The sequence below is a fragment of the Hipposideros armiger genome, unplaced genomic scaffold (assembly GCF_001890085.2).
Source record: "Hipposideros armiger isolate ML-2016 unplaced genomic scaffold, ASM189008v1 scaffold_616, whole genome shotgun sequence".
Taxonomy (NCBI): Eukaryota; Metazoa; Chordata; class Mammalia; order Chiroptera; family Hipposideridae; genus Hipposideros; species Hipposideros armiger.
In genome coordinates, this window is record NW_017731966.1 from 194,782 (window position 1) to 210,104 (window position 15,323).

General features: G+C 41.3%; 1 protein-coding gene across 9 annotated transcripts in view; it reads right to left on the reverse strand.

Moving 5' to 3' along the window:
• Positions 1-15,323, reverse strand: part of PROM1 (prominin 1) — a 103,272-nt gene that overhangs the window by 55,730 nt on the left and 32,219 nt on the right. For 7 of the 9 annotated variants that reach the window (XM_019625139.1, XM_019625138.1, XM_019625133.1 and 4 more), the window contains one exon: positions 1,565-1,620. The exons of the other annotated variants lie outside the window; for them this stretch is intronic. In XM_019625139.1, the coding sequence (XP_019480684.1) occupies positions 1,565-1,620 (56 nt within the window). The remainder of the gene's footprint in view (positions 1-1,564; positions 1,621-15,323) is intronic. 9 annotated transcript variants of the gene reach the window in all.

Below are 15,323 nucleotides of genomic sequence, written 5' to 3' on the forward strand. Positions count from 1 at the left end.
GTGTCACTGGCCCTCATATGTGGGATCCGAACCGGGGCCCTCTGGCATCCCAAGCGAGTTCTTAACCATCGCGCCACTCGGCCGGCCCAACAAACTATCTTTTAAAACAAAGTGCCCATCCTTGTTTCTAGGGCTGTTCAAACAGTTGCACAGTTGACCCTTAGACAACATGGGTTTGGCCGACATAGGTCTACTTCTATGCAGATTTTTTTTCAATCAATACGCATAGTACTGTAAATGTATTTTCTCTTCCTTATGATTTTCTTGAAAACGTTTTTCTCTAGCTTACTTTATATTGTAAGAATACAGTATATAATACATATAACATACAAAATACGTGCTAATCAACTGTTTATGTTATCGGTAAGGCCAACAGTCGGCTATGAGGAATAGGGTGAAGAAATGAAATGGAGTCACTATAGTCAAGCTGCTGAATTACTAAAATCAAATAGGTTGAGGTATGAGGAAACAATTGTATTCTTATGTTAACCGCCTGGAACTTAAACTTTTGAACTTTCAAGTCCAGTGTCAATGCCTGGATGTACATCAACCTCCAGATAACCCTCTGTAACCCCTGAGGAACTAAGGAAAGATAGTTCACTTATTCAGATGAACTGGCATTCATTATTCAGACCATCAGTCATCTAGAACAGGGGTCAGCAAACTTTTGAGATGCAAGAGCCCCCAGGGGTCAGCAAACTGCAGCTCACAAGTGTGTGGCTCTGAAGTAAAATTGAAAATGAAAATAAAACTACCATAGTTTCACCTACAAAATTTTCAAAGGATATTATTCACATAATGGTGATTATGTAAAAATATATTTATGGCTCTCGAATAATTTTTAAATTGTTGTGAGGGGCAGGATTGGCTCTTCCAGGGATCGGCCAACTTTTGAGATGGAACGTTGTACCCAAAGAGCCACATGTGGCTCGCGAGCCACAGTTTGTGGACCCCTGATCTACAGGATCATCTCTGACCAATCCAGAGGCTAAGACAGGACCTATTAGTCTCAAGAATGTGACATTAGTGTAACAATTCTGAACTGTTCTCTCTTATTGAGAACACTTCTAGGTTTTGCCTAGCTATGTTCCAGTTTGCAAGGTTTAAGACCCATGAATAAATCTTTTTCACTTATTGTATTTATAGCAAAGCCTCCAGATTCTTTTTGAGTTCATTCAACAGCGATTGGTACTTACGATTAGGGGGAGTCAAAATTATACACAAATTTTCAATTGTGTGGGGGCATTGGTGCCTCTAACTCTCACGTTGTTCAAGCGCCAACTGCAGGTAGAGCTCTGAACCCTCAGCTAAAAAGGTAGCGAAACACTTCCTTTATGGAAATTTTCATTTTTAAATAACATATAACTTGAAAGGTGAATGTTTCTTCAAACACAACTTTTGTAAACTGGATTTATAAAAAGTTTCAATATTCTTTAGAAATTCTTAGTCAAAAAAGGTTACTAAGTTCACAGATTAAATAACCAGTTGTTTAAAGATTTACTTTCAAGTCAACCAAAATTTTGCTCATGCTTATTTTAGCAACAAATACATCAATAAAAATTACCTTCTCATAATCAGTTGAGAGGTCAAACTTCTTTTGTATTATTTTCCTTAAAATATCTGGGGAAAAAAAAGCCACAAAATAATAGCAAGATTATTTTTTCAGTAAAAAATATAAAATGTATATTTAGAAGATAAAGGTCTATATATGTTCACAAATTACCTTTATATAGCATTCTTAGAATTATTCTTATTTCTTAATGTAGGTAAATAATTGAGCTAATGAGGCTCTAAAGCAAAGACTGGAGGACAAATATTTCTGACTATTTTGCCAGGGGCAGAATTAGAGGGTTACCATTTTTAAGAATTTTTAGTTTCTCACAATACACCTTAATATAGACCAACAAGCCACACATACTTTGTTAATAGTCACTGGTAAAAATGTCACACTGAAATTGCTAATTCTTAATTATTTGGAACCACAAATGTAATGTATTCTTTAATAAATTCACATTTATATAATATTTTACAAATGAAAGGAGCCTTACATTTAACCTAACCCAAGAGTTCTGAATCGCATGAGACATCTCTCCCTTCCCACCTCTAAACAGTGCATGAAACCCTGAAATGTCATACAAAATTGGACTTTTTCGTGCCTGTTCACTTGGGACATTTTCAAATTCTCACATAGGTTAAGAGCCACTGCCCATTCTGACTCCCTAATCTACTAATGATATGGCATAAGGAGTGCCCAGACAGGGAGAACGACTTGTCCATATTTATTATATAAATGTTAATTTTGTTCATTGCCACTTTTTTTTTCTGCCAAAAGTGCTCTAATTTTATGTTGTCTTGTTTTAAAGGCTCTTTAAAAAGTCTTACCACAGTTTTATAGTCAGGTCATTTTAATTAGTCTGTTGCTTTTTTTCTACCTGATGTTTTCTTATATCTTTAACCAGATGCAACAAGACAGAATTATTCAAATGAAGCCTAAAATGAAGTTATAGACTTAGAAGCATTATGGTGTTCAGCATTAAAATTGGAGATTAAAATGTATAGAACATGTTTTTCTTTAGGAACAATCTTTAGAGAGTGAATCATTTTTTCCCCCTAAATGTCAGGTTAAATTTGTTATTTGCACTCAGAACTCTTATTAACAAAACTCACACACACACACACACACACACACACACACACACACACACACACACACACACAGAGTGAGCCCTCACAGATACTTAAAGTGATTGCTGGGAAATGTGATTAAGAGTGTAAGCAGTGTTAAGTGTTTCTCTGTGGAGTCACCCATAGTGTTCCCCCCTTTGACAGTCGGTGGCAACACCTTAAACTCACATGGTGTGGAGGGTCCCTGTACTAAGAATGACATGAGCTGTTAATGTATGTATTAAATCAACATTGATCAAAATGAAAGAGAGTATTCAGATTTTCACCAAAAGTATTAGTTTTAGAAGTAGACTAAAATGATATTCAAGTTCGATTTCGAGGCATAGAAACTAGGCTTGTAAATGTGTAACTTTAATAAATTAAATATTAATTAGAACACAGCTCTGTGTCTTTCCAGGCATGAAAGACTTTCCACAGGCTCTTAAAAGTAAATCTGACCACTTGCCCCTGTCTAGACCAAATTCCCGAGGGGACAAGGGGCAGGTAGGCAAGCCCACTGGAACACCTGACAAGTCAAGATAAAGCACAAACCTAGACAGTTCAAAGAACGTGATTTCTTGGATGTGCTGGTATTACATGGGGTGTGGAAGAGCAAGGCGCATTCTGCCCTAAGGAAAGTGTTGAGGGCTGTGCTTGGTATATGATACGCTCACATGAAAATGTTCCCTTCTTTCACCTCCTCTCTGGTACCGTGCACCCTTCAGTGCTCTGTCCTTCCCAGGCCTTCTGCTTGTGGCAGAGTGTGAGTGCTCAGCCCAACCCATGTCACCCCGTTTTCTTTGGCCCACTGCCTGATTCCACAGTGCCCTTGCAGGTAGGTGAGACTACGTGACGTGAGTACTGGCCAGTGGCATGTGGGCAGGTGTGTGTGCACAACACTTCCAGCCATGGCTTCTGAAACCACCCAGAAGACCATTCTGCTTGGCCTCTTTACCCATCTCCCACCCAAATATGGGGGATCCAATGGAGAATTGTGAAGCCCAAAGGAATGGGAGAACCATTGGACAGAGCAAGCCCAAGGGTCCAGACCTCTCTACTCCACCACCTACTCCTACATTGGACTGAGCAGTGAGAGATAAGCACTTTCACTGAAATTCTGGCTTGTTTATCATAGAAAATGGTGACACCCTCACTGAAAAAGCTTTCACCAGTTGAGACGCCCAATGTTTTCCTGCTACATGCACCCTCTATCTGTAGCCTATTCTACCAGCTTTGACCAAACAAAGGTTTACCTCATTTTTCACAGGAGAGGATATACAGATACATATCACACAGCAGACTGAGACTGGGTGAAGCCAATAGGTTGGCACTCATGTAAACTGAGATTTTAAAAGCTATTATCTTCTTAAAAGATTGAAATTTCTGTATTCATACAAGAGAATGCTTGAAAAGGCATTTAAACCCAGAAAAATCACTGCCAAATGCAATGCAGTATAGCTCAGATAAAACTCATCCTGCCTGCTCTTATTCATGGGTCTACAAAGCCCTGGTAGTTATCCACGGGCCTGCCTTAAATGTCCTTTAGCCTTTCAAAAGCTTCACTACCAACTGAATTTTCCTAATCTACAAAACACATGTTCATAACCAGTTTAAACCACGGATTCAGGCATGTCTCTGCTGCCAAAATATTTAAAGAAAATGCTCTCACATTACAGTGTTATTCTGGGAAATGTGCATCAAAAAGGGATTAAGACTAAATTGGCTTGAGATCTTGGTACCCTCTCCAAGGGTTACGTGCATAGAATGCCATTAAAATGGGTGGGGAGTACCAGCTTCCAGCTCCAGCTGCTCTTTGGAGGAGAACGAAGATTTATATCAAGACACAAAGTTTGTTGGTGAAAATATAAACATTTACGTGATTTGTATGTCGTCCCCAGCATTTCTCCCAGAGCTTCCAAATGGAAGGGATCTTAGATAACAAACAGAGGTAATTCATGATAGCCAAATCTGGTCTTCCCTAATTGACCTGGGTTTACTGGGTTTTCTTTTCGTGTTTTAGAAATTCCTGATTCACAGGAATATATCTCGTTAATTCAAACTAATTCAGAAATGTCTGGTTATTTGGATAATTTGATTTAGTTTACCTTTCATCAAGAAAAATGTTTAAGGAGCCAACTCATTTGCATGACAATGTTTAAATCCGCATTGAATCAGCATCTTAAGTGTGATCAGTTCTGATACCTGAGAGGTTAATTGAAAAAGAAAAGCAGGGAATCATGCCTTAGACTTAAGGCATATAAATCCACATCTATTTGCTCATCATTTGATGAGAAGCCGAGGTCCTTTTTTTGGGTATGAGTTCTCTGGCTGGAATGGAGGTGAGTTGTTAGCATCTATGGTAAAAGAAGCGCCTCACTAATTTAAAGGCTGACTTTGCCAACCACCCCATATCCAAGCCATAAGATTAGGGTTGATGAAAATGGCATCATGGCTCACAAAATTATACCATCTACACATAGCACGAGTATTTCAGAGAAAGCACTCGGTGATCATAGACTCTGTCTCAAGATATGAGGGGACCTGGCTTATTTGATTCTTCAGTGATTCGAATGGGGATAGGCCTAGGCTTCTCTCTACCTATACACTCCTCCCTATCCTAACCCCCAAACATTAGGATAACTGCCTGTGTCAGTCAGGGCTCGCCAAAGAAACAGGACCTATAAGAAATAGAGATGGAGATAAAGCTAGAGCTTGAGCTAGAGATAAGATAGAAATACGTATAGAAAGACTAATTTTAAGGGAATTGTAGGGGATGAAATCTTTACAGAAGCCTGGCAGGTTGGAAACTCAGGCAGGAGGAGATGCTACAGCCTTGAGGTAGAATTTCTTCTTCTTCCAGAAATCTCAGTTTTTGCTCTTCAAATCTTCAATTGATTGGATGATGCCCATCCACGCTATTGAAAGTAATCTTCAGTTAAAGTCAACTAATTGGAGGTGTTAACCACATCTACAAAATTCTTTCACTGCAACACCTAGGTTAGCGTTTCATTAACTCACTGGGAACTGTAGCCTGGCTAAGTGGACACAGAAAACTAACCTTAACTCTGGCCAAGCCAGTTCTGCTACCCATAGAATGGTGATGCCCAGTAAGTGTGTTGGAGCAGAGCACATCGGAGCAGCCCTGTCACATACAGATCAGACAGACTCTCCACCATTAATGGCCACTCCTGCCAATGTGAGTCCCTGCCAAAGCAAAGGGTCACAACCGTGACCCAGTTAGTACAAGGGCAGGGACCACATGTCGTCTCGGATGACAGCTAACCTTGAGAGATGGCCCTTAGCCACTCCCCAAAACTGACTTATGCTTGGTGTGCGCTGAATTAAAAAGCAGGCAAATAAACGCCTTTTGGAAAGATTCCCATTGAAAATGACAGAACTAAATTAGTGTGTTAGTTGCAAGGTTAAGTGTTGCTTCTCTGAAGAATGCACTTAGGAAGCCCATCTTCCAGCAGCCCTGTTTGGTTAAATGGGTTCGCTCTCCTTTGTCACTGGGATAAACACCATCTGCCTACTCCTTGGTTGTTTTGGGTGAGGCTGAGTGCAAAGAAGTGATTTTGGGGACCCAAAGGATGGAACTGCCTCTGACTTTGGAGTTTACCAAATCCTCTGAGTAGCATATTTTCTGCTGGAGTGGCTGCATGCACCTGTCTGAATTTAGTGATATGCATTTTTGCAACCACTTCATGCAGCAAACGTCCTGTACTCTTCAGTTTCAGGAAGCACTTCATGCTACCCTCCAAAGCCTCTGTCAACATGACTAAACTCTTTGGTTTGGTTTTCAGTGAAGGAATTGATGCTTCGGACATTTAGAAGCCAATCTGGGTTTATTAGAACTTACCAAATGTATTCCTGCTGCGTCCAAGGGTATAATCAAGTATTCCAGAGGGTGAGCCCCCTTTTCCTTTATTTAAAATACAATCTGGGGCCGGCTGAGTGGCACACTGGTTAAGAGCTGGCTTGGGACGCCAGCTCTGAGCAGCAGGGCCCTGGTTCGGATCCCACATGAGGGCCAGTGACGCTGTGCCCTCTACAGCTAAGATGGTAAACAACAGCTCGACCTGGAGCTGGGCTGCCGTGAGTCGCCAGCGATGGCGTAGGCTGCAGCCTCTGCTGCAGTGGGCTGCCATAAGCCAGCGTGAGTGGCTCGCAGCCGGTGTGAGCTGCCAAGAGCTGCTGTGAGCAGCAGTCCAGAGGCTGGCAACCGATCTGCCTCATCCAGAAAGAGCACAATGATAATACCAACATGGGCCAGTGAAGCGACGTCCTCCACAACTAGACTGAAGAACCAAAGGACAGCAACTTATCTGTTCCCCTTCCCCTGATTCCCCAGCGCTGTTCCCTCCACCAACTCCCCAATAAAATCTTAAAAAAAAATAAAATAAAATACAATCCGGTGGGTACAATCCGGTGGGTACCAGAATCACTGGGGGGATCACTTCATAAATCATATACATGTCTAATCTCTACACTACACACCTGAAACTAGTATACAATAACATTGAATGTCAACTGTAATTGAATAAAAAAAAACTACAACCCAGGTACCCTTGGTGTGCTTTATACTTCATTACAGCTGTCAACACGTGACTGTGCAGCTCTTTAATTGACTGGAGCTGATGGCTTCTCCCTGAAGGACTGACACACATGGGCTTGTACCAGAATTAATGATGGCACTGACTCTCTCTCCCAGGAAAATGCTGCACAGGAAGCGATCCTTGTGCAAACATCTGGGACAAGTCTGGCCCTCATAGCTTTCTCCTGACCATGGTTCACACTGATCCATGCACTGGGATTTTGTTTTACCCTTAAGCAGCAGGCAGCCAAGCCAGTTACTGGCCTGGCTTGCCTTTAAATCATGTCACATTCCTTCAGAGGAAGCAGGCACTCAGGCTGTACTAGCGAAGGGAGACTTCTGGGGTCTCCTGGAGCTCGGAATCGTCCACACAGCTGCGCTTCCGATAAGGGCTCAGGGCCCGAGGGCCTCCCTAGTGAGGAGGGAGCTGGCAAGGGGCCCCTGGACCCGGACCAGGTGGGGCAGCTGTATTGCTAGCACTGGTGAATACAGGGAGAGGGGGCAGGGAACACAGCTGAAGTATCTGTGGATTCTTTTTGGTTTGTTTCCTTCCCTAAGACATTCCTGGAAAGTGTAATTCCGTTGACAGCCTTTGCCTCTGCCGTTCATTGAGGAAAGTTTGCCTTGAGGAGGTGGTTTGAATCCCATTTTTTGGTCTTTACCAAGGTCTCGACACGATCTCACACACAGTCCCGTGAGAACGTGAATCAACTAAACCCCATTTTGTTCTTCTGTGTGACAGAAGGCTCATATACCCATAATCGCCTCCTCCCAACCGGGGACCACAAAGAGGCACTAGCAGCAGGACGAAGGGGGACTTTTTTCCCCCCCTTGTATACGCTTTGAGCTCACTTTTAATTTTTAAAAGAATATTTAAAATTTTTTAAATGAAGTACTTTTATTGACATCCTCTTCTAACTTTTTCCCTTCCCCACAAAATCATAAAAAGACATAGTTCTTAACACTATTAAGTTAAAATTCTACTTCTTATAAATGTAATCAGATTTTACCGTATCTTGGGTGGGTATATGTGCTCTGGAGCTTTTAGAGTATTTCAGCATGTAGAATTTGTCATTTAAAAAAAAAAAAACCTGAAAAGAAATGTGGCTGAAATCTGAAAAATTTAGATGCTGCCCAATAAATAATGATTGCAAAAGAAATAATTAAATATTCAACATCTAGAAAAGCCCAGTTTGTCCCAAGAAGTGTTTGCTTCAGGCTAAACACACTCTTCCAGTGTTTTGTTAATAATGCACTAGAACCAACTTTCCTGGGGTTGTCTATCCACCCCTCCTGCTTGTGCCGGCTGAGCTGTGTGTCCTCCAAGAGTCTCGTGTGTTTGTCCCCAAACTGCTTTCTGCTAGTTGTACTTGTTGCAAGTACATGATTTAATTAAACATTACGTAAACAGAAAAAGCATGACTACAGAAAGCAAAAGTTGTCATGTATATAAATTCTAAGATGAATGCTTTTAAAAACTCAGTAAAGAGGCTATGTTTTAAAAAGAAAAGGAGCTGTTGGATTCAGTGTAGGGGAGGCAACTCGAAAAACTCAAGAGAGAAAACCAGGTTAAAAAAAACGGCAAAAAATAATTCAGCCTAAGTTTACACCACAAATTCTTGTTACTGGAATAAAACCCAAACTGAAAATCATAAAAGTTGTGCTGCCTGGGAAATTCCTATCAGAAGATTCACACTCACCTGACATTAAGATTGTTCAGTGGGGACTTAGGAGGTAGGAATCTGCAGAGGAATGTCCCGCCCACCAGCAGGGAGAACTAGCCAGGTCATAGGTGACACTGTTGTTTTTCCTTGGCTCACCAGAGAGCTGCGGCTGCAAAGCAATCAGTTCTAAAGAGCGCCAAGTCCTTCCAAGGAGAGACAAGGAACACAATTTCCCCTTTGAAGCAGGTAAGAAGAAATCACCAAAAATGTTCACAAGCTCTTCAGGTACTAGCATGTCTGTGTGGAAGGTTCTGGAAGTCCCAGAAGCAAGGAGGACCTTGCATTTGCTTGCAAGCCCCTATGGGTGCTTATGAGAGAGACTGGGGCAGTCTCTGGAGAAAGCCTGGAGAATGTCCCCTGCATGGCAAGGGTATGAAGGGGTGATGGGCTGTAGCTGGGGGACAGGCACGAACCCCATCCTTAGACCTTTCTTCTCTCAGGTGAAGCAAAAACCTTAAAGCCACTGGAGAGAAGCAGTGGACCCTCTCTGCCCCATGGCCAAGGCAAAACTCCACTGCTTCTAAGGTGGGGGTACAGGCAAAAGCTGCCTGTGGGGAAGAGATTGGGACGCTCCTGCCTGCAGGACATGGGGAAAGGTCCATTGTTGCAGGAGCACAGCGTGGAAGCAAAACCCTTCCACTTTAAGAACAGGAAAACACTTGTAGGCATGCTACCATTGGGATCAGAGCAGAAAGCTCTCCTCCCCAAGACCAACACAGATTCCAGGGGACAGTTTAGCTGCTATGGGAGGAGGTATAGGAATACTGAGAAAGCCCCACTCCTCTCCCCAGGCTCAGAGGCACAGGGTCTGCCTAAACCTGAGGCTGGACCAGGAAAACAGAGACACCCTGTTGCCTCCCACCATGAATCTGGCACCAAGTGACAAGTGCTTCCATCATGAGGAAAGCAGCAAAAGCAGGAGGGGGCTTTCTGTGGCGCAGGTGAGTAGGGACTGCTAAAAGCTGAGGGCGGAACAGGAACACTGAGTGAAATCCTCCAGCATGCCGGGCCGCACACTACGCACAAGGTGGCTGCAGTTCACTGTCGAAGGAATTTAAGCTGTGGTCCGCTGAAGGTGATGGTGGCAACAAACTGACTCAATCTAGCTCAAGTGCTGACCAGAGGGACTCAAGCTCCCATACTAACAGCCTGACGGGAGAGGATGCATGTCCAATCCAGGTATATTCACCCCAATTTCTACAGTTCTACAGATGGTATTCAGCGTTCAATAAAAAAAATCACAAGACACACACACACATGCAAAATAAAAAAGAAAGAAAATAACCCATTGTGAAGACAGGATACAATAGAATCAGACTCAGAGATAATCCAGATGTTAGAAATTTCAGACAGAAACTTTAAAACAAAATTGTTAAGGGGATTAATATTTATAATTCAGGGTAAAATAAAATGCTTAAGAAAAGTATATATAATTTTTAGGATTCCCTGTATTTACCAACTCTAGCCAACCACCAGTCATAATCATGTTGAATAAGAGGGCTTTCCTCTCCTTAAACGGTTCCTTTTTTTTTTTTTTAACCGTAATTCAGCCCAGTGGCAATTCTCTAAGAATTATAATAACTGGTCCTGCTCTGTCCAAGTCTCCAACATATGGAGTTTATTTCTCGCCTTTCATTTTAACTTACTCAGAGCAATTCAGAGGAAAGGGAGGGGAAGTGAAGAGTATTAATTGGGCACCATGAACAACCTACGGAGTTTAGTGCTTTGGGCCGTGTGGCAGAGCAGGAAAAGCACGAGATTTAGAATCAGTCAGGTTCTAAAAAAAGTGGCTGCCTGCAGTGCTTAGAAGCTCTGTGACTGACTTGTATATGGGCCCAGAAACTCTCCGGGCCTCTGTTTCTTCATCTGTAAATTGGAGAGAAAGCAAATTGCTACTTGTGAACTTATCAAAGAGGTTGTGAATGATGTGAGGTGGCCAGTGGCCATCTAGCAGAACTCCCAAAGAGGTCTGAAGGGAAGCAGTGTCACTCCCATTTGCAAATGTGGAAGCTGGGGCTCAGGAAAGCTCGGTAAGATGCAGAAGATCACTCAGTTAATAAATGGTGGGGCAGAAGTGCAAACTCAGGATCCTTTTAATGCCAAAGCCTGCGCTCTTTCCACTATGCAACCCTGTATGGATTAGGATTGCAGGTCCAGGCTCGCCATCTGTGGACATGTGGAGGACGTGGGCCATTGGCATGAATTCTCTATGCTTCCATTTCCTCATCTGTAAAATAGGGTAATAATACTGACTGCAGGACTATTCTAAGCAATATAAATAATATGTGTAAAGCACTCAGAATTGTACTTTACACAAAATAAATGCCCCCAAGTGGTGGAGGAGGGGGATGGTGGTGCTGACGGTGGTGATGGTGGCAGCTGTGGTGGCAGTTTATGAAAAGATAGCTCTCTGGGCTTCTCAATCCTGGATAAATCTTAGCAAAACATCTATTAATGGCAAGTAAGAGATTAAAGCTGAGAGATGAGAGACTTTGGTCTTAGTCCCAGTTCTCCATTTACTGGCTCCATTATATTTAGTACGTCCTTTACTTTCTTGGGGCCTAAGTTTTCTCATATGCATAATAACATGGTCAAACTACATTTACAAAAATATTTAATAGGCACAAATATGTCCCAACCCGGTACTGGGTGATAAGATACAGAGATGAAAAGTTACAATCCATGCTGCTAATGGGCTCATCGTCTACTGGGATGCCACAAACAGTCCACTGGTATGGCGGATACATAAATAAAAAGAAGTAGGTGTGCTATGTGGGAAGACGCGGCCATGCAACGTTCAATGTCAGCGGGCTAGGTTAGGGGAGTTGTGGGGAGAAAGGAAGGCTTACCGGAGCAGGTGATATTTGGACTGTCTTAAAAGAGGAATAGAAATGTACCCAATTATTAAGTGAAAGGAAGAAGCTTCAGGGAAAAGGAACAGAATGTGCAGTTATATGTGCAGATAACATGACTGGTTTAAGGAGCTACACATAATTGGCACTGCTTCAATGAAAAATCCAAGGTGGGAGATGAGCAAAGATAGGCCATTAGCATAGTGGTTAAGAACAGAGAATTCCAGCCCTGCCACTGAATGGCTATGTTGGCTTTCGCAAGTCACTTAACCGCTCTGTGCCTCAGTTTCCTCATTCGTAAATGTTAAGCTATCTTATCAGTAAGATTCTGTTGAGTAGTGGGAGGCCAGTAACAAATGATTATCTCTGAGTTCCCTATAAACTCTAAATCTCCATCACTCTTGATAAGGATGCACCTACTGTGTGTCAAACCTTCGCGGAGCTCAAAATGAGCTGATTTTTATGTCATAAGATGCTGAGTGGGGGGCATTGGTTTGGGCAGGGGTCGAGTGGGATGCAAGGCCTCACCGGATGTGCTTTGGGAGTTCAGGCTCCATACAAGGTTCTGCCCCTTTGTGATCAAAACTAGACCCACACTGGGCACAAAATTATTTTTCTGGAAGCAAGTAAGCTGGGAACTGACTCCTGACTCTGGTTCAGTGAGCCCAGCATTTTAACACGATCTTCCAGTTATTCCTCATGGCAGGGATGAAAGCAGAGTTAGAATCTCAGAATGAGACTGGGATTAGTAAGAGCTCAGTGGCCCCCCAAAGACAGCTTCCCAAACCCAATACAAACACGACATCTGCTTATTTGCTTTGAATCTCTCCGACATAAACTTCCTAAGTGTCACAAAACACAGCCCCAAATGAAGAGAAAGAGAATGAAATGCCCAAAGGCTATTAAATTCTTTCAATTTAAACACAAAACAAACCAACTTTTGTTGGATCTCTGTCTATAGGCATATATAAGAGATTATTAGCTATGGGATCAGAAAACCTGTAGCCAGGAGATGAAAAGGAATGCTTTATGAGAGCTCAGCACTCAGGGGGCCCCCACTGAGAACCCCAGGCTCAATAAAGCCTCCTCAGTAATTGGAGAAGCACAGGGCTCCCTTCCCTAATTCTACATCTGTATGTAGAAACGTAACATTCACTGAACTCCCTCAGAATCCAAATCCTTCAGCTCTGTTCGGGCTACTCACAAAATCACCACTGACTGAATTCTTGGGAAACCCCATTCCCATAACGTGGTACTGGAATATTTCTGATATAGCAGGAAGACTACTAACAAATTGGAGAAAGAAATGATAGAACATTACCATTTTATAAACACCACAGTGATGATTTATTAGAGCAAGAATAATCTATGGATGCTAAAAGCACTAGGCAAAAGATTGTTGGGGAACAGGACAGCATATGGAAAGATCTGGAAAATACTACCTTAACCAAATCATCAAACTTAATTTCTCCAATAATGGGACAAATTGACATCAATAACCTCCTGATGTGATCCACTGAGTGGGCATTTGTGTAGTACCCCAGACAAAATATTTGATTTGAATTTGATCCTGAGAAATTAAGAAAATTTCAAAATTGAGAGACATTTTTGGGGAAAAATGGTTTAAGCTCTTCAAAAACATTTTGTATGTTATAAAGAAAAAAACAGGGGGGCTAGGGAACTGTTCTAGATTAGAGGAGATTAAATTGACACAGGCAAAGCAGGATTCTTAATTGGATCTAGGGAATAAAAGTATAGAAAACATTAGTAGAAAATTTTGAAAAATATAAACTGTATATTAAATAAAAGTGTTATCTTAATGTTAAATGTCCTCAGTGTCATCCTTGCATGTGATTATGTAGAAGACTTATGACTTATTCTTATGAGATGCATGGTGACATACATATTTAGTGGTATGGCAAAATATTAATAATTGATAAAGCTAGGTAAAGGATATAGAGGTGTTCATTTGTACTATCCTTATAACATTTCTAAAGACTTTAAATTACTCAAAAGAAAAATCTTGAAGGAAAAAAGTTCCTGAATTTTTTCCCGCCTCTATAAACTTTTCCAAACATTTTTTTCCAAACTGTACTTACTTCCAATACACAATTTAGCCAGTTAAGCTATTTTCCTGTTTATTAAGCTCAAAACTTTTGGACTCAGTTTTGGAGACTCACAATGTTTTGTGGTTTCTTTCTTCCTTGTTGGAATTCTGATTCAAAGGAAGAAAGGAATCAGTAAAAAGATAATTGAGGAAATGTGGATATTAAACTTACTAATGAAAATTAACAGTAAAAAATTAGTATTAATTTTGGTAGGTTGATAATAACATTGTGGGTAACAAAAAATGTCCATATTGTTTAGAAATTCACATTGAGGCAGAAGGCGAAATGATGTTACGTATGAGTTCTAGCAAAAAAAAAATATGTTAAGAAAAAAAGAGACTAGAGGAAACAAGACAAAACCAGGTAATTTTTTCAACATGGCAACTGGCATATGGAGAATTCATGGTATGATAATTTTCCAGTTTGGGATAGATTTGAAATTTTTTATTATAAACAATCTTACTTTCCTCACACTCTATCATCCAACTCAGGTTTTCATCACATCTAACCTACTTTTAGTGAAGTCACCTACAAATTATTCCTTTGGCCTCCCTCTCGAATCTTCTACTCCATTCCATTCTATTCAGAGCTGTCAGATTAATTAGTTTACAACCCCTTGTATGTTATCATTAAAACTATCTGTAATGTGACCCTATCCTTCCAATTAAAATCAAAGCAAACACAGGCTTTGGAGTTAGTGTGACCAAACATATATTTTGGATTTCCCAGACAGTCTTGGTTGCCCGGACAGAACCTGTTGTTCTAGCCTAATCATTACCAGTATTCCCTTTTATTCTTAAAATGTCCTGGTTTAGATGATAAATTAAGTGGTCAAGATAAATCAGGCAATCCTAAATTCAGATTCTACTGTAGATCTGATACTTAATGCTGTGACTTTGGCAATACATTTAACATCTCTGGACCTCAATTTTAAAATGCACGTAATACCCATAATTATGAAATAATATGTGAAAAGCCTTGAACAAGACGCCCCACACATACTAAGCAACAAATTGACAGTTGCTATAATTATATCGCCCTCCAAGCAAGACCCTGCAATCCAGCCAGATCTCTTCCCTGGTTCCCAAAACAAAAACCTGGCTTGCTCATGACCCCTCTGAGACTTGCTAATGCAATTCCCCACCTATCAAAACCTTCATGCTAGCCTTCTAAGTAAAAACTTGAGCTGACTTCCCTCATCGCTAAACCCTTACAACTCATCACTCATTTGTGACATTTGATGACCCACTGGCTTACATATTCCCTGGACTATTTATTCTCTGTAAATAAATTTTGCCTCCTTAACTAGAGACTGTCCATTCCTTCAAGTAGGAAATGTTCTCTCTCCCACGTAAATCTCATAATCCCCAACCCAGTGGTA